The sequence below is a fragment of the Cyprinus carpio genome, chromosome B17 (assembly GCF_018340385.1).
Source record: "Cyprinus carpio isolate SPL01 chromosome B17, ASM1834038v1, whole genome shotgun sequence".
Lineage (NCBI taxonomy): Eukaryota > Metazoa > Chordata > Actinopteri > Cypriniformes > Cyprinidae > Cyprinus > Cyprinus carpio.
The window spans coordinates 27460655-27485342 of NC_056613.1; the positions used below are offsets into that span (position 1 = coordinate 27460655).

The following is a 24688-nucleotide window of genomic DNA, read 5'->3' on the forward strand; positions in this document are numbered from 1 at the left end:
AACTTTCAAGCTTTGAAAAAAAAAAAAAAAAAAAGTAAGAAAAACAATTATAATATGTGTGATTTGATGTCACATACACAAATATAACAAAAGTGAATCTAGTAAATTGTTGGCAGTACTCAGATATTTCACACAACTTGAAAATTAATAAAGAAAGTCATTTCTGGCCTCTGACAAATTTTCAGCGTATCTCAGTCTTCTGGTAATTGTTTCTTCTTATTTCGCTGCAACTGTAGGGTAATAAATTCACATCATGTTACGGGATCTATTATATTGATTATACTTATATATTCATATACCGTACAGTATATGCATATTTGATATGTGAGATGTGAATAATAGTTATCAGGAATTACCTTTAGTTTGCACACCACACCAGCCACAACCAGCGCATACAGCAGGCTTTTGCTGAGGAATAGGATGTAGCCAAAGCCAAGCAGTTTCAATCCTTTCGGCTTCACTAAAAACACGGACACACAAGCATGTCAGATACAGCACTAAAAGACATAAACGCAAAGACTGTCAAATTAGACAACTATATTATCAGTAATCTGCTGTCTCAGACTTAAAATAGTATACAGTGGCCCGAAAGACTATTTCGGCATGATCAGTCTCACTGCAACATATAAATATCTCAAAGGAAGTGTCATCTGCAAATGTATTATTCTATATGTTTACTGATATCTACTGTCTTCAGAGATGGAGCTGCTTATCGCTGAATCGAATTTGTTTCATAATGAGTGAACTTTATGCAGTTATTTAACCTGATTATAACATCTGGTGCATTTTCACAAACCTTTTTGACCGTTTATGGTGTTTGTGACATTGACATATTTCTCTCCGTTGAAGAAATGGACGGTACAGGTGAAGCTACTCTTGGGATCCATCCAGTCTGTGTCATTAACTTTTATTCTGCTGCTGATATGGTACATTAATGTTGTCTTGTTCTGTTGGGCTGAGGTGTCAGTTGATACACTGTCCTGTCTCTCTACGCCATTCACTTTCCAGGATACACTCACATGATCGGGATAAAAGCCTGAGGCCACACACACTAAAGTTAAACGTTTATCATTTATTTTGGCCTGGGAGCAGATTTCTTTTGGAGAGGGTGGTAGGATCTTGACTTTAGGTAGAGTGACGTTTGCAGCTTGAGAAGGAAAGCGGAAAATTAGGAAGATTCATTTGCAACAATTACCATGTAATTACCCATGTAATTATTACATGCATCAATGAAATGCTTGATTTTGATTTGTCAATCACAGCAAAGGCTGATGAATTTATTTATAAATACATTTATTTACAATGATTACAAAACTGTATATTTCATTGCTGCCCACGGCAACACTTTCATGAATTGCTACTTTCACGCGTTTTGTATTTAAAGGATGATTTATGGTAATACTGTATGTGGACGAATACTGTATCCATCAAAAGAAATGCACACAACAACTTATATAAAGCTGCTTTGTTTAAACTTACATTTAAATGTTAAGATGCTTTGGTTTGTGTGCAGTTGCAAATAGTTGTTATGCTGTAGTTGTACACCTGTAATTTATTTTAAATACTTCTGTTTTTAAATTTAAGTACATACTTGTGGACTTAATTTGTTGCTTCTGAAATGTTACCGTATTTCCTCATTGAAAATAGATTGGGAATTAACACATGCTTAATAATAATTATTTTATTGAATAAATAAACATTTATTCATTAACTAATAAATAATCATTTTAACGGCCCATGTATTTCTTGTTTTCTGTATTCAATCCATTTTTTTTTTCCACGTACAATATAACCCATTTTACTGCATTTGACAAATCAAACAAGTCATCAAATCTACTAATACAATTTCTGAATTTAAAAATTCAGACTTACCCAGAACCGTCAGTTTGGTCCCTTCTCCAAATTCTAGTTTTGCGTAGCTAGTACACGATGATTTATCTCATTACCTAAACCTCAACAACTAACAGCTAATAATGGGCAATGGTACACTGTTTTTGGGGGCCCCTTTTCAGTTTGAGACTATGAAAGCCATAGTGGCCTCCCAGCTGTTACCCAGAGAGGCCTCTTCTGTGCAGCAGGTATAGCAGACGAAATGCAGTTTTTTGTGCATTTAAATGTGCATTATGATCTTAACAGTAATTAAAACTAACAAAAATGATAAATACATACAGTACAGTGGCCACAAGAACAATCAAAACACAGAAAAAAAGGCTAATAAAATATCAAACCAAATATCCTCTGAGAACTAACCTCACTGCTCTTGTCATTTCTGTAATTACTTTAAAACAATTAACATCCAATAGGTGTAGTTAATCATTAATTGTACTTTTATTTGACAGAGGTCAAATACATTGTATTTTCATTTTAAATAATGTATTTTTTTATGGTATTTTAAACAAAATATACCAGATGAGGTACTTTTTGGGAGAAAATAAAATAGAAGAAAGAAGTGTTAAGGTACATTTCTGCAGCATTCAGATAATCATAAAAAAAAAAAAAATGAAAAAAAAAAAAAGTTTGTTTTATCCAATTATTTAAGTGGTGGGAGCCTAAAATGTCAATAAATGATAGTCTATATGTTTAATGAATAAATTTTTTTTTAGTTTAATGAAATGCAATTTTTATTGCATTCATTTTTATTCAGATGATAGAACTGTTCATTTAAAGAAGTAAAAAGTTATTTCCTAATAACAATGTTTTAGTGACAAGAAATAGCTATTTATTCACTAGGGGGCTTCTCTGGGATTATAAAGACCACATACAGTAGGCTACTGAATATAATCAACCAGATACATCATTGTTACCATGTTGTTACTTGATTGAAAGCAGTTGGGAGACATTGTCAGTCCTATGAAAGTTATTGGCTACAAACTGACTTTTACATGTATGTATTTTGCAGATTCTTTTATTCAAAACAATTTAAGGAATACAGTTTATTTGTGTTCCCTGGGAATCAAACCTGTGATATATATGCTCTACCAAATGAACTGCAGCAAAAATAAAAGCTGTCAAAATAGCTAATTGGTTAAACAATGTTGCTATTAAAAAAAATGAGAATTTTCTTTGTGGATAATGTGCTAGATTTTATTTTATTTATGTGTGAAACAAATTTAATTAAACACAAAATACAGTAGCTCTTATTGTGAAAAATAATGAAAAATAATAACATATATTAAAAAACTATAATAAATCAATAAAATTAACAGTAAATACAGTAGCAAGGAAACAAGCAAAAGAATAATATATATTCAAAAAGTAGATTTTATGATTAATCTGATCTGAAGTATCTGCAGGCTTTCATTGGTATAAACACTCAGAAAAGAACAGAAGGAGAGAAATAAACAAAACTAAACTAAACTAAAATAAATAAAATAAAATAAAATAAAATAAAATAAAATAAAATAAAATAAAATGAAATAATAAAATAAAATAAAATAAAATAAAATAAAATAAAATAAAATAAAATAAAATAAAAGAAAAATAAAATAAAATAAAATAAAATAAAATAAAATAAAATAGACTCTTCAGTTATATAAACAGCATCTCTTCTGGTTGGAGTAAATGAAGTTTTCTTGAAAACTCCAACAATCCAGATGTTTAGTTCATTCATTTTCCAGATGAACCCTGAAACAAATATTACATAAATATTAAAACATTCAGAGAGAGAGAGAGAGAGAGAGAGAGAGAGAGAGAGAGACATTATAATCTATCTATCTATCTATCTATCTATCTATCTATCTATCTATCTATCTATCTATCTATCTATCTATCTATCTATCTATCTATCTATCTATCTATCTATCTATCTATCTGTCTGTCTGTCTGTCTGTCTGTCTGTCTGTCTATCTATCTATCTATCTATCGCATCCATATAATGTGTGGATTTTTATATCGTACTAACATATACATGTGACCAAACATTTAATGCTTATGTTGTTGATATTCTTCCAGCACTTGTGTTTGAAATTATGGTTTATTATTACAAGTTTATCATCCTCACCTTTCTCCACACGAACACAAAGATGACAAGGCCATACAGTGCACTCTTAGCAATGAACACACCGTATGCCAGCTTCATCGTCTGCGATGATTTTAAATAGTCTTCTGGAGATTAAAAGATCAAATCATAACATGTTATTCAGCACATCATTACTGATAAACATTTGACCTCTGACCCTTATTCATCTTTTGCAGATAGACATCAAAAAAGAAAATAACAAACCCTTACCTGGTTCATATTCACCCCCTGTAATTAGAAAATAATTCATTAGAAGAGCCAAATATTAAAATATAAAAATTACTTTAAGCATGCATTGCAAAATGCATTGTATTCACACATAGCAGTTTCATATTTTTTTTAACTTTCAACTTATGTCTAATGAAATACCTCCAGTTCCAGTGATATAAACTGTTTTTTCAGAAACGTGTGTTGAATTGTTGAAGGTCACTGTACATCTGAATGTGTTTTTTGGTGTGAATTCTTTTTTAGAGACTTTAAGTCTGCTGGATATGTTGAACATTTTTGTGTTTTCATCTTTGGTGGCATAAGGGTCTGTCGCTACATCTTCTGTTATTTCTTTGTCTCCAAGTGTCCATTTGATGCTGACATGGTCTGGGTAGAAGTTTTCTGCCACACACACAAGAGTGACCTTTTCCTTACAGCGGGTCGTATTTAGAATTTTTAAAGTTGGTTCTGTGATGGTAACATCAGGATCTGTAAAACAACACAATAAACAAATTGCATAAATGTTATAAGCATATGTAACAAAATATTAATATAAACATACACATGAACAATTTTGGAGACCATTTTCCCATGACATTTCAGTCTTCTTAAACTTAAACTGAAGAATTATGCAGTTTGATGATGATGATGATGATGATGATGACTGTTATTGTTGTTGTTTTTGTTGTTATTGTAAAATAAATTCCACAATACCATTTATAACCCCATTACACAATAAAATAAAAAAAATCCTACTAAGAACCGTTTCTTCTTCAACAGGAAAACCACATACAACTAATGTAACTAGTGTATCTGTACTTGCCACCTCTCAGTTATATGCAGCTCATAGCAACAATCTTAATAAAGCATTAAATATATCAGCAATATTACATGCTTATAAAATCAATATACATACAGTAGTGCGCAAAAGCAAGAGTAAAGAACAGCTAGGTGCAATTCCAATCCAATTCTCACTAACTAACTATTAACTTCAACTCTTGCCTCAAGATACTCCTATTTTGCTACTTGTTAATAGTTAGTAATGCAGTAGTTAAGTTTGTATGGGGTAGGATTAAAAGATGTAAAATATAATCATGCAGATGCAGATGCTTTATAAGCACTAATAAACACCCAATATGCTAGCATTATCCACGCTAATAAGCAACTACTAGATATTAGTGAGAATTGGTCACTAAACTAAAGTGTTATCAATAAATAAATAAATAATATTAATAATAAATAAATAAATCATGATTTACTTTCTTACCCAGAACAGTAAGTTTGGTCCCATTGCCAAAGTATGCAGGTCTGTTGTTCACACTGTTCAACAGCTACAGTAAAACTCTTCCTATCACTTTAACCTGATTACATTCTACAATGCATGAATATGACACTCAAAATACAAATGTTATACAGTGCTATAGACCATAGACATCTGAGTGTCATATTCATGCATATTTATCAGTACCACAATGAATCTATTACAACTTTTTAGAAAAACAACAAGCTTACATATCACCATATTAAATATTATAAACAATTTAGTCATAGAAAGGCAAGAGCTTGTCTTAAGGCAGACTATTATCTAAACCTGTAATTCTAATCCTTCAAAACCAGACATCCAATCTCAGCACTGTTTTTAACACTTAATGTTCTCAGAAGTAGAACAGTAGCAATGCTTTACTTTTATGCCAGCATCTCTAAATAAATTCACATCAACATACACAATTCACTTATTACAGTTTTTATGAAGAAAAAAAAAAGGACTTTGTCACATTTTTACACACAAATTCTTGGAACTTACAAACTGATAAAATAACCAAAACACAAGCAAACAAATATTCTTACCTAAAACTGTAAGTTTGGTGCCATTGCCAAAGTATGCAGGATTGCCATAGTTCACACTGATTCTAAGCTACAGTTAAAACCTCAACTATAGTGAAGTTCATGAGAACATTATCCTACTATATTTAACTCTGTTCCTAAAGACAATTTATTTACTCCAGTTCTTCTAATTGATACCTTTATTTTAAATATACTATTTCTACTATGCAATATCAAAGTCATTACAGTTTTTAAAGAGCAGAATGCTCCATTTACTCACCTAGAACTGTAAGTTTAGTGCCATTGCCAAAGTATGCAGGATTGACATTGTTCACACTGATTTTATGCTACAGTTAAAACCTTAGCTATAGTCCAGGTGCATGTGAATATTGCCACTTATCCAAATATTTATTTACTTTTGTAAATGATGGATTAGCTAGTCCAAGTTTTTCATTTCAGCATAATTTTAGATAACCTAATAAAATTCTTTAAAATATCAGATTACACAATTTACTCACCTAGAACTGTAAGTTTAGTGCCATTGCCAAAGTATGCAGGGCTGCGATTGTTCACACTGATTCTAAGCTACAATTAAAACCTCAGCTACACTGGATATCATGTAAACATTGCCACTTATCCCACTTTATCAAACTTAATTTTAAAGACTGCACATATTTTCAGTTCTTCTTATTCATGAGAACACCCAAATGCAGATTTCCTTTTAAAATATCAGGTTATGAATATCAAACATAATATTTAAATTACTCACCTAGAACTGTTAGTTTTGTGCCATTGCCAAAGTGTGCAGGACTAAGATTGTTCACACTGATTCTAAGCTACAGTTAAAACCTCAGAGCATGTGAACAATGCCAAGTATCCTAGTTACATTTTCAAAGAATAGACCTATTCCACAATCTTAAATGACATATTAAAAATATTAAGCTTTACAATTCACACATAATGGGCCTATGCAAATTACTCACCTAGAACTGTTAGTTTAGTGCCATTGCCAAAGTATGCAGGATATCCAGAGTTCACACTGATTCTAAGCTACAGTTAAAACCTCAAATATACTGCAGAGCATGTGAACACTGCCACGTATCCCAGTATATCTATTTCTTAAAGAATAGGCCTACTCCACAATCTTAGATAACATATTTAAAATAATAAACTTTACAGTTCACACATAATATTTAAATTACTCACCAAGAACGGTAAGTTTAGTGCCATTGCCAAAGTATGCAGGATTGTAAGAGGTCACACTGATTCTAAGCTACAGTTAAAACCTCAGCTGCAGCTGGATTCATATAAACAGTTCCACTTATCCCACTACATCTAACCTAATATTTAAGATATAAGATTCTCAAGAACTGCCAGTGCATCCAACACTAATTCATCTTTTTTTTTTTTATAAGATATTGCAATTTCACTTTTGTTAATGATCTCCAATGTTATCAATATCAATCAATTTAACAGTATAGAGAAGTTTTTTTGTTTCTTACCTAGTACAGTTAACTTTGTTCCATTGCCGAAATAAGCCTGGCCACCACCAGTGTCACAGCACACATGTGCACTAACAAATTTACCCAAGACAGCAAATGCTAAAGCCCTAGCATAGGTTTTTACTCGAATGCCCTGTGAATATCAACTATCTACTACAGAACAATTGTTTTAGTACAATGGGTAGTGATTTACTCTCAAAAAATAACCTTCCTTTAGACCTGAACATCAGATAAGCATGGTGTGTTCCTAAATATGCTAGTAAGTTCAGAAATATTATCCAAATTACTCACCTAGAACTGTAAGTTTTGTACCGTTACCAAAGTGTGCTCCACTAGCCATGTTCACAATGATTCTATGCAACAGTTAATACCTCAGATAGTCAACATCATAAATGATTTTTATTTACTGTACCTCAATACATCTAACTTCATTTTAAAGAATGCTTATCTAAAGATTACTGAGAAGTATTCTAGTTTGATTAATTTCAATTGTAGATATCATAGAGCAACATTCTATTCTTTATTGACTTTATTTTGTCATATGTGCATTGCGCCTTGTCTTGCATAAAGATGTCATTGGCAATCAGTGAAATAGCATGAACATTTTTGAATATTCTTACCCAGAACAGTGAGCTTTGTTCCATTGCCGAAATAAGCTGGATAACTACCACCAGTGTCACAGCAGACATGTGTACTAACAAATTCACCCAGGATGCCAAATTCAAATCCCTTTTTTAGCTTAAATGGCCCATGAATGCTGTTCAACTAATTTACTGAGATTACTTATGATAAGTCTGCTCATTTAAGTCATTTCATAAATATAACACTCAAACATCATATCTTAGAAGATTCATTGACAGAAAATCACATGGCTACGTTTCTGTATATCCTGCTAAGTTTTTGCATATTACACAGAATACTCAAATTACTCACCTAGAACTGTAAGTTTAGTGCCGTTGCCAAAGTATGCAGGTCTGGCATTGTTCACACTGATACTAAGCTACAGTTAAAACCTCAGCGACAGTCAAGATCATATAGACTTTGCCACTCATCATCTAACATAATTATTGTATGGAAATTAGATTTTTCTTACCTAGTACAGTTAACTTTGTTCCATTGCCGAAATAAGCCTGACCAAGACCAGTGACACAGCATACATGTGTACTAACAAATTTACCCAAGACACCAAATGCTAAAGCCCTCGCATAGGTTTTGACTTGAATGTCCTGTGAATATCTACTATAGAACAATTATTTTAGTACAATGATTTACATTTATAATTATACATCAGAGAGATATACAAAAAAACAATATCCTTTTGAAAGCTTTCAAAAATAATCTCCTTTTAGACTTGAACATCAGATAAGCAGGATACTGTATGCTCCTAAATTTTCTAGTAAGTTCAGAAATATCATACAAATTACTTACCTAGGACAGTAAGCTTAGTTCCGTTACCAAAGTATGCTTCACTACCCATGGTCACACTGATTCTACGCAGCAGTTAATACCTCAGATAGTCAAAATCATAAATTATTCTACTTATCCCAATGCGTCTAGCTTTTTAAGACATTTTAAATAAAGATTGTCTCAGTATTACTGAGGATTGTTCCAATTCAGCTAATTTCAATGTAATAAAATTTTAGATTTCACACAGCAATGTTTACAGAAAGTTGTTACTAACGTCCATTTGACATAATTCAGCGCATTGTGCTGTACTGTCTATTATAGGCATGTCTATGGCAATCACTGAAATAGCATGCACATTTTTGAATATTCTTACCTAGAACAGTGAGCTTTGTTCCATTGCCGAAATAAGCTGGATAAGTACTAGAGCACAGCATACATGGGCTCTGACAAATTCACTCAGGATGCCAAAGCAAAAATTTTTTTTCTTAACTCAAATGCCCCATGAATTCTGCTTGATTATCTTGAGCTAATTTACTTAATTACTTATTCCAAGTTTGCTATTTGCATCATTTCATAAATATAAAACACGAGCAGCATCATTTAGGTTGCATATTAAAATCAATAAATAACTGAATGTCACATTTCTACATTTCTGCAATATTCTTATTTACATATCACACAAAATACTCAAATTACTCACCTCGAACTGTAAGTTTAGTGCCATTGCCAAAGTATGCAACACTGCCAGTGTTCACACTGATACTAAGCTACAGTTAAAACCTCAGCTATAGTCAAGATCATGTAGACTTTCCCACTCATGTTATCTAACATAATTAAAAAATTTAGATTTTTCTTACCTAGAACAGTTAACTTTGTTCCATTGCCAAAGTAAGCCTGAGAAGCGCCAGTGTCACAGTGCACATGTGCACTAACAAATTTACTCAAGACAGCAAATACTAACGTCTTTAAAGCCTATGTCATACACATAGAATATTATTTTAACTCTAAATACTGTACTTAACATTTCTTTAGGCCTAAACATCAATATACTCAGTTTACTCACCTAGAACTGTAAGTTTGGTGCCATTGCCAAAGTATGCAGGGCTGTTCTGATCACACTGATTCTATGCTACAGATGAAACCTCCTCAAGATAATTCCTACATATTTATCTGTTTTTGTTTTTAGTAACTTGGAACACAGCTTTATGGCAATTGACAATCAAATGCCTGAGCATGCTGTCTAACTCTAATAAGTGTTAAGAATAAGAAAACATCCTATCTTAGTTGAACTACTAAGCATGCATTACAAAATCATAGTATTGTTTAAACATTTTTGTATAGGTCGGCTTAGTAATATAACTATTGTTTTATGTCTTACCAAGAACTGTTAACTTTGTTCCATTGCCGAAGAAAGCTTGACGTCCGCCAGAGTCACAGCATACATGTGCACTAATAAAATTACTCCGACTTTATGGACTTAAGTCATAAAGTTTGTCTAAACATTGAGGCTTCAGAAATGGTTAGCCATTTTATCTATGCCGAGGAAGATGTTTTTTAAATCCCAGTGTCAAATGATATCCCTGAATTTTTCTTAGTTTTCTTGCTATGATGCAGAAAACTATGCAAAACAAAGTCAAAATATGTCTTACCTAGTACTGTGAGTTTGGTGCCATTACCAAAGTATGCAGGGTCGTAGTTAGTCACACTGATTCTATGCTACAGATAAAACCTCCTCTACTCTTAATACCATCTACATGCCTTCATTAATTACACAATACAAAAATTACTTTTCAAATTTATCAGAATACATGTAATTAGCAATTTTGATTAGAAGCAGCCTCATATTTAATTAAGCACTGTCATTGTCACAATATGAAATGTGTTTCTTACCAAGTACAGTCAACTTTGTTCCTTCGCCAAAATGAGCCTGAGCAGTATTTGACACAGCACACATAAGCACTAATAAAATGTCTAGGATATCTGTCAGGTCTAGACACTGATCAGTGGCTGGTTACAGACTTATTTCCAAAAGAATTATCTTCAAACTTCAGCACCTAATAATATTTATCCAGCAAATTCAGTCAAAAAATGTCTCACCTGTCACTGTAAGTTTAGTCCCACTGCCAAAGTGTGCAGAACTGTACTGATTACACTGATGTCAACCGACTGTAAAAAACTAAAGATTTTATACTATGCATCTAAACTGCATCTAAACCACACTGGCTATAATAATGTTAACATTCTGAATAGAAAAATGATACAACCTCAATGGCTAACAATATTTTGCAAATCTTGGATGTTGTAGAACATCACAAACAAGCCAAGAGCTGAATTTGAGCAAAAAAGCAATCACTAGACATAATAAAGATATTACTTTGCCAACCATTTTTTATGCTTTTGCCACACCACACAAAATATATATAAAATATATAAAAACAAAAACATTTTTTCTCACACAAAAAAGCAATAATTTTGCCGCCTCCAAAATATGCTGGCGTGTTTGAGCACAGAGTATCAAGGTAGTATCACAAACTTCTGTCTCACATAACCTTACTCAACTATATTATGCAATTCTCATTGGTAATTGTTAGTAGCAAACACATTCCTTGCATTTAATTAGTCTTTTACATTTACAAGAAAATCTTCTTACCTAGAACAGTCAATCTTGTCCCCTCACCAAAGATAGCCTGGCTGGTTCCAAAGCACAGCATACAGGCTCACTTATAAAATTACTTGAACTTCATAACCCTTACCTAAATCTACACCTTTTTCTGCTTTTTTTTTTTAGTTCTTTGATACATTTGCATTCTCTGTGGTCTCAAATGACACATTTTATGTTTTCATTTATGTTGCTTGAAATGATCAACTTACAAAAACAGTTGCACAGTATATTCGTAAAGGTTTCCAACTGAAGCAGAAGCAGTACTTACCAAGAACTGTTAATTTGGTGCCATTACCGAAATAGGCTTGATATTGGCACAGCATACGACTGTCATGTCAAAAAGGGTCTCAAATCGAATACTGAAATTGCATTGCATTTTTTTCCACAATATTTCAGCATAGTTTATCCTTAATGGACAATCATCAGCCACTTGAGCTCAACAAATGTTTTTGTTAATTGTCTAATATTCCCATGTAGGCCTACATATTAGTATAGTTAAAAGTGTTTCTTACCTAGAACTGTTAATTTTGTTCCATGTCCAAAGTGTGCTTGATAAGCATTGTCACAGTGAGATTGTGTGCGCAAATTTATGACATGGGCTATGATGCAAATTATTTGAAACATTTGGGTCTAATTTGGAGGCCCCTTCCCTACTGCTCTCATAGTTTCATCAAAATAGAGTATGAAAGGTAAAGACCAGACAATATGGGCATTGGCCAGTAATAGCATTTACACATTAAAACTTAACTAAATAAAAATTCAAACTTACCTAAAACTGTCAGTTTTGTTCCATTTCCAAAGTATGCTTGCCATCCAGAGGCACATTGTTTCAGAGTACTGCATTAGAATTCCCTTTTTCCATAATCATATAAAAATCTGTTAATTCCAGAATAGTTGTCTCCCAGGAGGCTGTTTTACATAAAATCATGAAAATCCAGAATATACCTTTATATGCCTATGAGGAAAATGATCCAATTACAGTCAAGTCCAACCTGAGTTATCCATACATGTATTTATTGCTGATAAAATTTGTTCAAATTCATAAAAATATTTGCTAATTACTCGAAATATTAGTTATCCTTCTCTCCTAGATATCCATTATATTTAATAATGAAATCCATGAGAAATGTTTGCAGTGTTGGTATTCATTGTCTCTGTCTAATTGACTGTATATAGAGGGAGGTTTTTGTACAGCGGCTCTATGGGAATGTATCACCGTGGCCCCCTGTCCCCACAGTGCTAAAACATTATACAAAAACAAAAAATTCACCTTCTCTCTTTCCCCCCACTCTCCCCCCAACCCCAATTTTATCTTTATTTTTCATCATTCTCTTGCACATGTTGTTTTTTATGTCTATCTGTATACAGTCTATGTTGCTATTTCTGTGATTACTGAGAATTTGGGCAGGTGCAGATGCCTCCACCTAAAAATGTCTCTATGACGGTTTGCCGACCCCTCCCACATCCTCATCAAACAATCATCAGAGTATAGAGAGATGACAAGAACTGTATCTGTTCAATGTTTGAGCAACAGACATTCACAAAAATCTTCCAGAAAAAAAAAAAGAAAAAAGAAAAAAAAGTATTAGCGAAATAATTCTGAATGATTGGATTATTCTTATTTTTTCTTTCTATGAAACAGCCATGAAAAAGATTTATAATAAATAAAATAAATGTTAAATTAATATGAAATTCATGTCTAATTAATCTAATGTACTGATTCAATATGCAGAACTCTTAAAAAAGTCAAACTCATCCTCACAAAACCAGTGCTGTGCTCATGTTGTTGCCCTTTCCAGTGTTCAGTTTCAAACATTATTCAAAATTGTTCTATATGCGTCTGTATTTCCATAAACAATTCCAAATAAATGAATAAATGCAATAAAACACCTGATGCCACTATCTATAAAAGTTTCAGCTAAAAAATAAATCAGTACTACAATTCTATTATAATGCCATGCAATATTTATATTTTCTCAAAATCATGTAAAACATCATAACACATATGTATTCGTAATTAACAACTTCTAACTTAAAGACTCAACATACAATCTAGATGTAAACGAAAATAACAGAAATGCATTTAATATTGCAGTTTGTGAATCACTGCACCATTTCCTCTCTTTAAGATACTGTAAATAAAACAACTGCAATATTGTAACAACTACTAAAGAGAGACTCTAATGACTCTTAATTATTTTCAGTCAGACCGTTTTAATTGTGTCGAGTGATTATAAAACATATCAGTCGTTCTAAACATTAAGTACAGCATCCTTTCGATTCAAAACCTGAATATTTTGATTAGTGACTTTTTCTCTTAGTTGTAAGTAACAGTGTTCTGTAATATGATAATTTAATAAAATAATGATTCATTGATCCAATGTGGGAATAAGACATGCTAAACCAATCAAAAACAACGCAAAAGTAACATTTTAAGCACTTTATTGCTCATGATTGCATAATCAGACTTCAGTGGTGACATAAGGGAATATATCAGGGATTGAATGCATCATCATGCCATCTGCTGCTGTAAATAGAGTATAAAAACTGTACTAAAGTTGCTCATTTCATCCTGCAGAGGTCAGCATATGATCTTTAATCCAGAGGTTGATCAAATCATATTAAATTGCACTGTTCTTATAAAAGCAAACTGTATTAAGGGTGCAATACTGCAAGAACACAGGTGCTTCATGATGCTATAGAAGAACCTTTTTGTCTAAATGGTTCCATAAAGAACCTTTAACACCTTAAGAACCTTTCTGTTTCACAAAAGGTTCTTTGTGGCGAAAGAAGGTTCTTCAAATTATGAGAGATGGTTCTTTAAAGAACTTTTGACTGAATGGTTCTTTGTGGAACCAAAAATGGTTCTTCTATGGCATCTCTTGAAGAACCTTTCAAAGCACCTTTATTTTTAAGAGTGAAGAGCACTCTGCTAGATTAAAAAAAAAAAATCTAATAAATGATAATTAAATTGCGATAGAGATATGAACATGTCTATGTACAGAGCCAGAGATAAGAATGCATATGAAAATGAAAATAGGTTACAAAACTGAAAATATGAATTGTAAATCTGAATTCATAATTATAAATCTGATTATACATAAGTCACTTTGAATCTGACCAATGTTCCAAAAATGCAGATATTTAGTCCACTGGGATTTTTCACTGTTCGTAGTTTGTCTGTGTTTGTTCCAAACAAACTGTCAGTTTAGAGACAGGGATTTGTCAGTTTCTCTTACTGCAGGTTACATTGTTGCACAAGTAGATGACTCCAACGCATCAATTCATTCAAAACACATTTTCATTACTAAACACAGTAGTTTCAGCAGTCATTACTCCAGTCTACAGCATCACCTGGTCCTTCGGAAATCATTCTAGTATAGTGATTTGGTGTAGTTTGTATAAAATCTGATCCTTTTCTCCCATCCATGCTTTCATTGGAATGAGGTCTCACCACTCCATCCTCTTAAGACCCTAAAAAAAGTTTTAGGAAAAAAATAGTTTTTTTTCCACGTCTTTACAATGTTTAGAGCATTAAAAACAATGTAAAAAAATAAATAAAAATAAAAATGACATTTCATTCATAAGTTATGCTATGTCCTCAGTAGAGGACATCAGGACTCAATTTCTTAAAAAAAAAAAAAAAATTAAAAAAAAAATTAAAAAGAAAAAACATGAATGAACATGCATAGGCAAAAACAATTGATTTTTTTAATCACCAATACATTTTTAGTTTTCAGGATTTTTTTTTTTTTTTTTTTTAACCAAACTTTGTATAAGGATTATTCTCAAATATGTTATAACATAATGATTCAATATACCATTTTTATTTCTGCAAAATGTGTGTAAAATGACCATAACGTGTTATCTCATTATATACAATGTATCTATAAACTAAATCTAATTTGCATATTAATGTGTTTTTGCAGCAACACATGAAATAAAAAAGTGTAACAATGGGAGTAATAATTGACAAGATTTTCATAATAATATCTAATATTTCATAGAATACTGAAATATAATTTCAATATTGAAATGTAATATTCATCATGGAAGTTTACATAAACAAGATCAGACAGTGAATGTGTGAATTGGATTTTGTGCAGTCCTTTGACAAGGTGCAGATAGTGAAGGTGCTGATGATTAGGAAGGAATACTCTAGATAAGTCTATCCATGACAAGCAATGTAAAAAAAATAAAAATTAAAAAATTAAATTAAATTAAAAATCACACTCTGTGATAAGGGTCCATATAACCAAATCATGTTTAATTCACAAACATTGCAACAAACATTCAGTACTCAGTTTGGAGTTGTAGTTATTATTATTAGATGTATATTATATCATCATTCCTCAAACTCTGATATGTAAAGGGTGTGCATATGAATTTTGTACACATGAAAAGGAGATCAAAGATAGTCTATCCCACAGCCAGCTTGATTATCATGTATTTTCTCTCTGATCATTGTGGCTCAGGTTGAGGTTATTGTTCAGGTGCTTGGCTAAGTTAAGGTACTGTGCAATACTTGAGGCGCAGAAATAAATACCCGAGTCATCCTCTGTTAGATTCTTGATCTCCAGTGAAGATTCTTCAATTTCAGGACGTTCCATTATGTATTTTGTTTTTTTGAATGGGGCAACTGTTTCTTTTGAATCTTTTCCAAGAGAAATAGCAACAAGGGACAGTTCACCTTGACCTTTCTGTCTGTACCAGTACATATAATAATAGCTGCCATCATCGTGGTTACATTTTAAAGTAACCTGTTTATCCCGTTGAATAATCACTTGAGTTTTACTAATTTGATCATTCTGAATGATGGTTATTCCTCCTAATGAATCTGTTGGGTAGAAAACAATTAATTATAGCAATTTTTATACCAACAATATTGATTTTTAAATAAATGTTTGAATTTTTTAAACAGTCTGGATTGACTTACTAATAACTAGCAGCAAAATAAACCCCAAACACAGCAGTCCCATGACATTAAAGAGGAGAATCCACTCCTTACTGTCTCTCACCCCTTCTAGATTTATTTTGACTGTCCTATTTAGCGTGTCTATGATCAAAAGGTACAGGAAATGACATCATAAATGAGAGATGAAAGCACGGCGCAGTGTTAACTTTGTGGTTGTTGTTTAGCTATGCAGCTGTAATATAATACTGTGTGCTCGTGGCACAGTAATAGAGAGCTGAGTCTTTAGTCTCTAGCTTGTTAATCTGCAGCGTGGACTTCTTTATTTCAGGACGGGTTGCCGCATACTTAGAATCTTGAGTTTTAAATGGTTCTTCAATATTCGCCTGGTTTTGACTAGCAGAAAATACCATTAAAGACAAATCCACAGTCCCCTTTGCTTGCTTGTACCAGAACAAGCTGTAATGGTCAGAATTATCATGTTCACATGTCAGTGTCACAGTTGAACTCCTGTTGGCAAAGATTTCTGGCTCTTGGCGGATTTCTCCATTGGATTTATCTGGAAAACAGGATAGTTGATAAAAATAAAGATAACTGTTGTAACTGTTGGTAACCCTTTTGAAAAAAAGTGTGCTATATAGTATTGAACATGCATTGGCAGTGTACGTCAAACCTTAAAGATATTAAAAAAAGAAAAGATGTGCTTGCAGATAATATATTATTAATGAAATAAAAGGCCACTTAAGTCTATTTAAAGTGAATACAGTGTCATGAGTATGATTCTTAGCTAATTTAAACTGTTTAAAGTGTACCTTGTTATTACTAATGACATTGTTAGTAATAAAATACAAAATCAACTGTGTTATTCAGTATTATATTTAAAGTTAGTATGTTACTCAATCATAAAAATGTGTAATTATTACAACTAGTTTCAAATATATAACATGCAAGTTTCAATAGAAATCACATTAAACTATATTTTAGTTTAGCAGAGACAATAAAGGCATGAAATGTGTATGAAATCACATTTAAAGATGTATGTAAAAATGCATTTAAGTTACATTTAAACTATAAAACATTTTAATTAAATTGCAAATAGCGTGCAATTAAGTGCATGTCCATTCACTTGACAAGTATATCTTTTATAGGAGTATTTTTGAGAGTATTTATTTTTTACTTTTTAAAAGCAGGCTATGCTATACTTATTTTTCACAAGGGAATGTAAATGAATATATAAAAAGGTGAAGAAAAAAAATTCAAAAGCCTTACAGACAGTCAGCAGTAAAGTGAGTATGAACCAGCTGAGCTCCATATTGTCCCATAAATGAATGAGGTGTATTCAGTAATGCTGTGACTGACTTCCTAAACAGTTCTGAGGTATGACAGATCATGTCAACATCCTGTTAAAAAAAAACCAAAGCACATGCCCCAACAGCACATCTCTCCAGTGCTGACAAACTACTCACTTAACTACTTACAATTTCTAGCTAACTATTACATTTCAAACCAAATATATATTCATTTTAAAAACTAAGGACTTCTAAGGAAATCATTTATATGCACCATCCAACTGAGACTCATTAAACTGGTTCACAAGTTCACTGGCTATCCAGTGTTAACAGAAACAAAGATATACGATTTTGGCTCACTGTCATTGCTAGTTTATTTAGTAGCTCCCCAAAGCTGCAGCCAATGGGTTATAGAGCTGTACATGTCTTAAATCCATTGAAGTCACAATGGTTCTCAACCAGGACATCCTTAGAGCAAAGTTTCTCTAACACCAGGTGTTAATGATATCACATACTTATTGTTAGAGTGTGCACAGTTCTGGCTTCACTGTGGCTTGAAATAAATAAATACTAACTACCTTCCCATTCAGTTAGGATACATACAGTCAGAACAAATCATCTTTTCTTTTGAATAAAGAATGGCTTCATAGTTCTGTGGTGTTTTTTCATACTCTTTTATAATAAACTGTACAGCTTGTCCATAATGGTCTTGCTTGTACCAATACATGGTGTAGCTAGACATGCTAACTCCTGCTGCCATGCTACAGTCGAAAGTCACTTTATCTCCTGGTAGCGCTGATATGAAACGTGTTGACTGAAGCACGATTTGAGCTGATGTCTGACCTACAGAAATAAAAACAGTAGACAAACAAATAACACTGAGACAGCACTTACTGTATATTATAAGCAATAAAGTTATAAATGTGTTCAGCATGTTGTTTGCTTTGAATAAATAAAAATGGATCTTAAATTTGATCATTTCAGTAGTCCAGTAGTTCAGTAAATGTCCATACTGCAAATATGACACTCACTTTGACAAACTAAAAGGAGCCATTTCAGGAGAAATATTGAGATTCGGTTGCTCCTCATCTCCCAGACTATGCCAGATCAAGTAGTACGCAAAGAGTACAGCAAAAGTAAGCTAACAAGCTGACTCTAAAAGGAGGGGCTGGCTGTGCTTTGTAGATGACGACTGATGGTCATCAAACAAATGTGAAAAAAAAAAAGTTTCTGACATCATCACAAATATCATGCACAAATGAAAATAATCATTTTGAATAGGATCTGAAAGGTAACTTCTGAATGTTTAAACCTAATTTCTACATGTTTAACTTTCCATTTAAAATTTTACATTTCATCTAGACATCATAATAAATGGCATATAGCAAAAATCTGATGTTTTAAAACATGTGAATATTTGTGCAACATTGTGGAATAATTACATTTATTGTTTGGCATTTTTATTCTAAAGACACTCTCTGTACCACAGAGGATTCAAAAATAACTTTTTATGTAATTATGTAATTTTATGATATGTTTTTCCTGTTGTTGGTGATGAACTTTTCTGTTGGTGTATTATGTGGAATAATTGCATCAACAGGATTCAAATATCAGTGCCAAACACTGAAATGTTTGTAGTCTCTACAGTGCTTGAACAATGTATGATAATATAACCCTTTGAAAATATCAGGATTTCTACATTGATTATTCAAGTGTGGTCTGATCTTCATCTACAGTAAGTCACAATTATAGACAAAAACAATCTCACTAATAACACACAAACAGTTGTACCTTTCCAAATTTTACTGAAGACATTCAGAGCTCATTGCGCCTTGCAAAGTGTGTTCACCACATATTTTTGAAGGGCAGAAAATTACCTGATTTCTATAATTCCTTCAGTAAATCAGTAAATTCCCAATTGCTCTTTGTTGCATTATATTCTCATATTCTCTGCAACAGAAACTAATTTAATACTGGCAGTTAGTCATGGTTTATAACACACCTGATAGTGGTTAACCACTAAATATTTTACAGTAACATAAACTGGAGAAACATATCTTAGATAGGGTAGAGGGTTTTTCTGTCAGTAAAAACTGATTTTGTGGCACTGTGTACTGGCAGCACAGTAATAAATAGCCGAGTCTGACAGAACGAGTTCTGAGATGGTTAGAGATCCCGTCTCTGTTTTCTCTCTAGTTTGTGTGAACCGATCTTTAAATTCAGGCTCATTGTTTGGTGGAGATCCAGAGTAACTATAGCCGATTAGATCAAGAGAAATGCTCTGTTGTCGATACCATAACATGACAAGTAAGCTACTGTCGTCATGTTTGCAGTTGATCTTAGCCTCGCTACTTTGGTTGACAATCAAGAGTGGAGTCTGTTCAAAATTGACACAATTCGCAGGCCCTGTGGAGGAAATATTAGTAAAGTTAGAAAGCATTCTAAAAAGTAACTTTCAAAACTGATTAAATAGCTTATTTATATTGCTTTATTATCATACTTAAAAACACGATGAAGAAAATACCCAGCCCAAACGTAAGCTCACACATCTCTGATGCACTGTGTGATAGAGAATGAAAGATGTTAAGAGACATTAGAGAGAGAGAAGACTGTTATATACTGTAACTGTCATTGCCAGTGTTTAAGAGTTACATCTCCCCCTGTTGGCCCTACAACAACCACAGTTCTACTTTACTTCATATGTTTCTCTACTTCACTTTTCTTTATTTCATATATATAGTAAAAAGACTTCAAAATAAACATTAAGGTAATTTGTCTTTATTTATATCAAGTAAACTTAAACATCTTAAGTTAAATTTCTACTTTCATTTCATAGCTAAATAAGCTTTTTTTTGTGAAATTAAGCTGTAAAAAGCTTAAGATACAAGAAGTATACTGAACTATATTAAGTAACATGTTTGCTTATGACTCAAAAAACATACAGTACTTATCAAGCACAGTGAACTGAGAGGGGAACAGAGATTGTCTAGTTTTACTTTTATTTGTCATATTATTTATTATCTAAACAGCAAAGTAATGTTTCTATTCTAAACATATTTCTTTGCTTTCAAATAATATAATAAAATAAAAAAAAATGACTAAATCAAATTTGAACTAATCAAGTACTCAACCATTTGATTTTGGCATAACTGAATCTGTACTTTGTTTGCTTTGTCTGTGGGTGGGTACAAAAATATTGTTTTTGCTGCTTTTCTTAAGGTGCAGACATTTAATATTTTAATATGTGCTGTTGTTCACTAGCAGTTTGTATCTCATGTCAATATTCAAATATTCTGTTGGCCAACCATCCCCGTTTTATTATTTTGATTTGCAAATAAGGATGTCACTTTCTGTTGAACATGCACACATTTCACCTTCTCTGTGAAAATAGTCAAAGTAGAAAGTAGAAAGTAGAAATATTCCACTTCAATTGGAAAAACTTCCAAACTCAAATAAAAAAAAAAAAAAAAAAAAAAAAAAAATATAAAAAAATAAAAATATGCACAGTTCATGTGCAGCTCTAAACATCCTTTTAAAATATTGCTATCTCAAATGAATTCTTACCAAGGTAAAAGAGGGAAAATATGCACAGTTCATGTGCAGCTCTAAACATCCTTTTAAAGGTTATGAAAACTCTGGTCATCCACATGATGTGACAAGAGAAAGTGACTTTAACAAAGACAGAGAGAAGAAAACTTGTACATTAAAATAGTCACATCTCCCCCTACTGACTGTATCACATCAATGAGACGTTTTGTTTTTGTTTTGTTTTGTTTTTTGATAGAAGGGAGGAGCAAAACATCAAGAATGAATATTACATGTGCAAGTTCTCTTGTTCTACTGACTTGTTTGAACTGATATGGGTTCATTTATTTGCAGTTGAAGCAGGTGTGACTTCAGGATGTCATCCAAAGGGTTTTTGTTCTGTAATTTAATGTTGTTTATTCACTGTGTAAACTAGCAGCACACAGATACACAGCATCGATCCCCTCCTTAACATCAACCGTCAGGGTCCATTTCTTTGTCTCTGTACCTGACATTGTGAAGCCGGTCTCAAAACCCTTCTCACTAGAGGGAGAGTTAAAATTGTAGCTCCCAATAAGCACTAGTCCTTCACCTCTTATTTGTCTGTACCAGTATTTGTAGTCATAGTCTGTATCATTTTGGTAACAGTGCATTTCAACTGAAGTTTCCGGGGGACTGGATATGTACTTCGGCCACTGAGTGATCAGAACACCGTCACTGAAATCTGCTGGAGAAAAAAGAAAAAAAACTGTTAAAGGTTATGCCGTCTATTAGAAATCCACATTTGGATGACATGTAGAAAATGGAATCACAGCAAGTTATCCAAAGTTAAAATAATACCTTTTAGATAAAGCAATGTGAATAGGAGAAGAAAGGAGTCCATTTAGACTTGCTTTTTGTGAAGTATTTTCTTATGTTCAGTTGATTACACAAAGACAAACTACACAGACTAGTTGTTATTTCCATAAGCCACACCCCCATGTTGCTTAATCATTGGTGGGGGAAAAAATGTCACACTTTTCTTGTTACAAAACCTCTTGCCTATTTAGGCAGCTGCCTTCTGAGTGAATATATTATCAAGAATCTTTTAAGTGATTGATTTCAAATGCTCTACTACTGTAATGAGAATAAATTATATATAGTGTCACGCATTTTGAGGCATTTTCTCCTGATAACCCCGAAAAGAACTTAAATTACACTTTCAGTTTTGATCGTACCGATAAGAGCAATAGATCAATCAAATCTGTAAAGGGTCTACTTTTATTTGTATCCACACATAATAACAACAAAACTTTATGCATTTATAAAATAAAGAAAACAAACAAGGTGCGCTGTCTGCAGCCTTGGTCTGCGGTGATCTTCATTCGGAAACGCGTCATTAAAATGAACTGTAACTCAGTGAATACTCAACACAGAGACATGAGAGAGATATCTATAGAAAGTTTGACATGTCTACTTTTAAACTAAACAAGTGCTACCAAAAACAAATATTCTGTGATAAAGTAATCCATATGAAAACAACGCGATGTCCGTCTTTCACGTCTCCCTTCATTATAACTAATGCGACCACGCCCACGCGCCAAGCGCGCTATTGTTATTACGTGAAGCTACGTGAAGCTCGCACGTGTAACGGCCCTCATCAGAGCAAACAAAGCAGCGAAACTGTAGGCTACTTCACGTTTTTTGAATTAGACAAAACTTTACTGAGATATGCTATTCTCTGTTCACGAATATAGCCATATATGTTTAGAACTATATATATTGTATAGGCCTTCATACAAAGCATGATTGTGTTTTCAAGAATGTAACTAAGCTTCTGTTCATCAATATCTGCTCTGGTGTAAATATTTTTTTTTTAAAAAAAAGTCTATCAAGTAAGCTGTAAATATCACTGACAATAAATGTTCTATGTGGTAATTGTGTTCTTTTTTCCTGTAAATTACTAATACTATCAGTGACCATCACAATAATGTTAATAATGCAGTTTATTTGCGTAAACAGCATGCTTACTTTTTTATTTCAGATAAATAATTACCTGTTGCAAAGCGAGCCAATGCAAATAAGCAGCCCACTCAGGAATCTGCAACACAGCTAAGACCTAGCAAGACACACTCCCATCTCTTCAAAACAATATACAATATACAACAATATACATTTTGGAAATGCCAGGTATGTGACGTTCATTTATATATTTCAACATCGCACATGAGCCTGCATTTATTTGATCCAAAATACAGAAAGTTGCATTTGCTGAAGCAGTAATATTGTGAAATATTTTTACTATTAAAAATAACTGCTTTCTATTTGAATATATTTAAAAATTTAATATATTCCTGTGATAAAAGCTAAATTTTCAGCATCATTACTCTAGCCTTACTCCAAGTGTAACAATATACACTATACCATTTAAAAGCTGGGAGTCAGTATAATATATATATGTATATATATATATATATATATATATATATATATATATATATATATATATATATATATATATAACTTATTTAGCACACAAGTGATGATAAATACAATTATCATGTTTGAAACGATGCTGTTCTTTCAATTAATAAAAAAAAAATCATCTCTTTTCAAAATTAATAATAATAATAATAATAATAAATGTTTTTTTGAGTAACAAATCAGAAAAACAGAAAAAAATCCCAAACATCCTGTCAATTCAGTAATCAGGGACGGATTGGCAATCGGGAATACCGGGAACAATCCCGAACGGCCGGTCCATTTCAGGCCGAATCGGCCGGTGGTCAAATTTTTTATTATTATTATTTATTTTATATGATACGCTACCGTACAGGCCTGTGACCGGCCGCTCAGCTGCAGCGGAACGCAGCTGTGTGTCTGTCTGTGTGTGTGTGTTTCAGACTGGGCCAAACCAATACTTCCAATCTTAAGGTGGGATACGAGCGGCCCCTCCCAACTTGGACTGATCCTCGTATTTCCTGACATCCGATTGGCTCAAAGGCGCCGATCAAAGGAGTTTACTTGGTTAGGTTTGAGTTTGTGTGAATGCAACAGAGACAGACGGTAAAAATGGCGAAACGAACGAAGGAAAGAAGAGAAAGAAATGGGTGGGGCCGAAAAAAAATAAGAATGAAAAAGAAAAAAAATGTTGGCACAAGAGGCAGCTAAATGTGCCAAATTAACGGACCTTTTCCGCACGGAAAAGGGTGCTGTGGCAGGAGGTGCAGATGAGGAAGGACCCAGCAGCATGGATAGGACAGGTGCACGATTAGGCCGGCGAACGGCGGCGACACGCTGGCTGGCTGACTGTGCGTGAGCGTGGCGTTTCTGTTGAGTGTAAGCTGCGTGGTGTTTGCGTAG

General features: G+C 32.9%; 2 protein-coding genes, 1 long non-coding RNA gene and 1 gene segment (V, D, J or C); all 4 read right to left on the reverse strand.

Annotated features, from left to right (window-relative positions):
- Positions 1–15: 15 nt before the first annotated feature.
- On the reverse strand, positions 16–20412 carry LOC109081555 (M1-specific T cell receptor beta chain-like). Its single transcript, XM_042742065.1, has 8 exons — positions 20322–20412; positions 19907–20227; positions 4388–4714; positions 4229–4246; positions 4001–4104; positions 797–1172; positions 357–460; positions 16–230 (listed from the first exon to the last, which is right to left on the reverse strand). Exons 1-8 carry the CDS (start codon positions 20368–20370, stop codon positions 192–194), a joined length of 1338 nt encoding a protein of 445 aa, XP_042597999.1. The 5' UTR covers positions 20371–20412; the 3' UTR covers positions 16–191.
- Positions 3187–11958, reverse strand: LOC122140204 (T cell receptor beta chain MC.7.G5-like). Of its 6 annotated transcripts, none has more exons than XM_042742976.1 (5): positions 11889–11958; positions 4388–4714; positions 4229–4246; positions 4001–4104; positions 3187–3624 (listed from the first exon to the last, which is right to left on the reverse strand). In XM_042742976.1, exons 1-5 carry the CDS (start codon positions 11941–11943, stop codon positions 3607–3609), a joined length of 522 nt encoding a protein of 173 aa, XP_042598910.1. In that variant the 5' UTR covers positions 11944–11958; the 3' UTR covers positions 3187–3606. The 6 variants fall into 6 exon arrangements, with proteins under 6 accessions (XP_042598910.1, XP_042598909.1, XP_042598907.1 ...); XM_042742975.1 differs by lacking the exon at positions 11889–11958 and adding an exon at positions 11609–11709; XM_042742973.1 differs by lacking the exon at positions 11889–11958 and adding an exon at positions 10849–10976.
- LOC122140209 lies at positions 15861–18331 on the reverse strand. The gene is made up of 3 exons (XR_006156902.1): positions 17802–18331; positions 16557–17091; positions 15861–16457 (listed from the first exon to the last, which is right to left on the reverse strand). It is a non-coding gene; the product is annotated as an uncharacterized LOC122140209 (long non-coding RNA).
- A 1350-nt stretch (positions 20413–21762) lies between the features above and the next one.
- On the reverse strand, positions 21763–22229 carry LOC122134266. The segment is given in 2 exon segments: positions 21763–22070; positions 22187–22229. Coding segments are annotated over 2 exon segments (351 nt in total).
- Between the last annotated feature and the right edge of the window lie 2459 nt (positions 22230–24688).

What these genes read in the sequence shown, in the direction of transcription:
- LOC122140204 (XM_042742973.1), bottom strand. Translation starts at nt 10,912, where the DNA reads ATGTGTGCTGTGTCAAATACTGCTCAGGCTCATTTTGGCGAAGGAACA. An exon ending in AACAAAGTTGACTGTACTTG is followed by an intron (nt 4,715 to 10,848) that starts GTAAGAAACACA and finishes GTTGTTTTACAG; the next exon opens with ATCCTGATGTTACCATCACA.
- LOC109081555 (XM_042742065.1), bottom strand. Translation starts at nt 20,370, where the DNA reads ATGTGTGAGCTTACGTTTGGGCTGGGTATTTTCTTCATCGTGTTTTTA. An exon ending in TTTCTTCATCGTGTTTTTAA is followed by an intron (nt 20,228 to 20,321) that starts GTATGATAATAA and finishes TTTCCTCCACAG; the next exon opens with GGCCTGCGAATTGTGTCAAT. An exon ending in CACCATAAACGGTCAAAAAG is followed by an intron (nt 461 to 796) that starts GTTTGTGAAAAT and finishes CCGTGTTTTTAG; the next exon opens with TGAAGCCGAAAGGATTGAAA.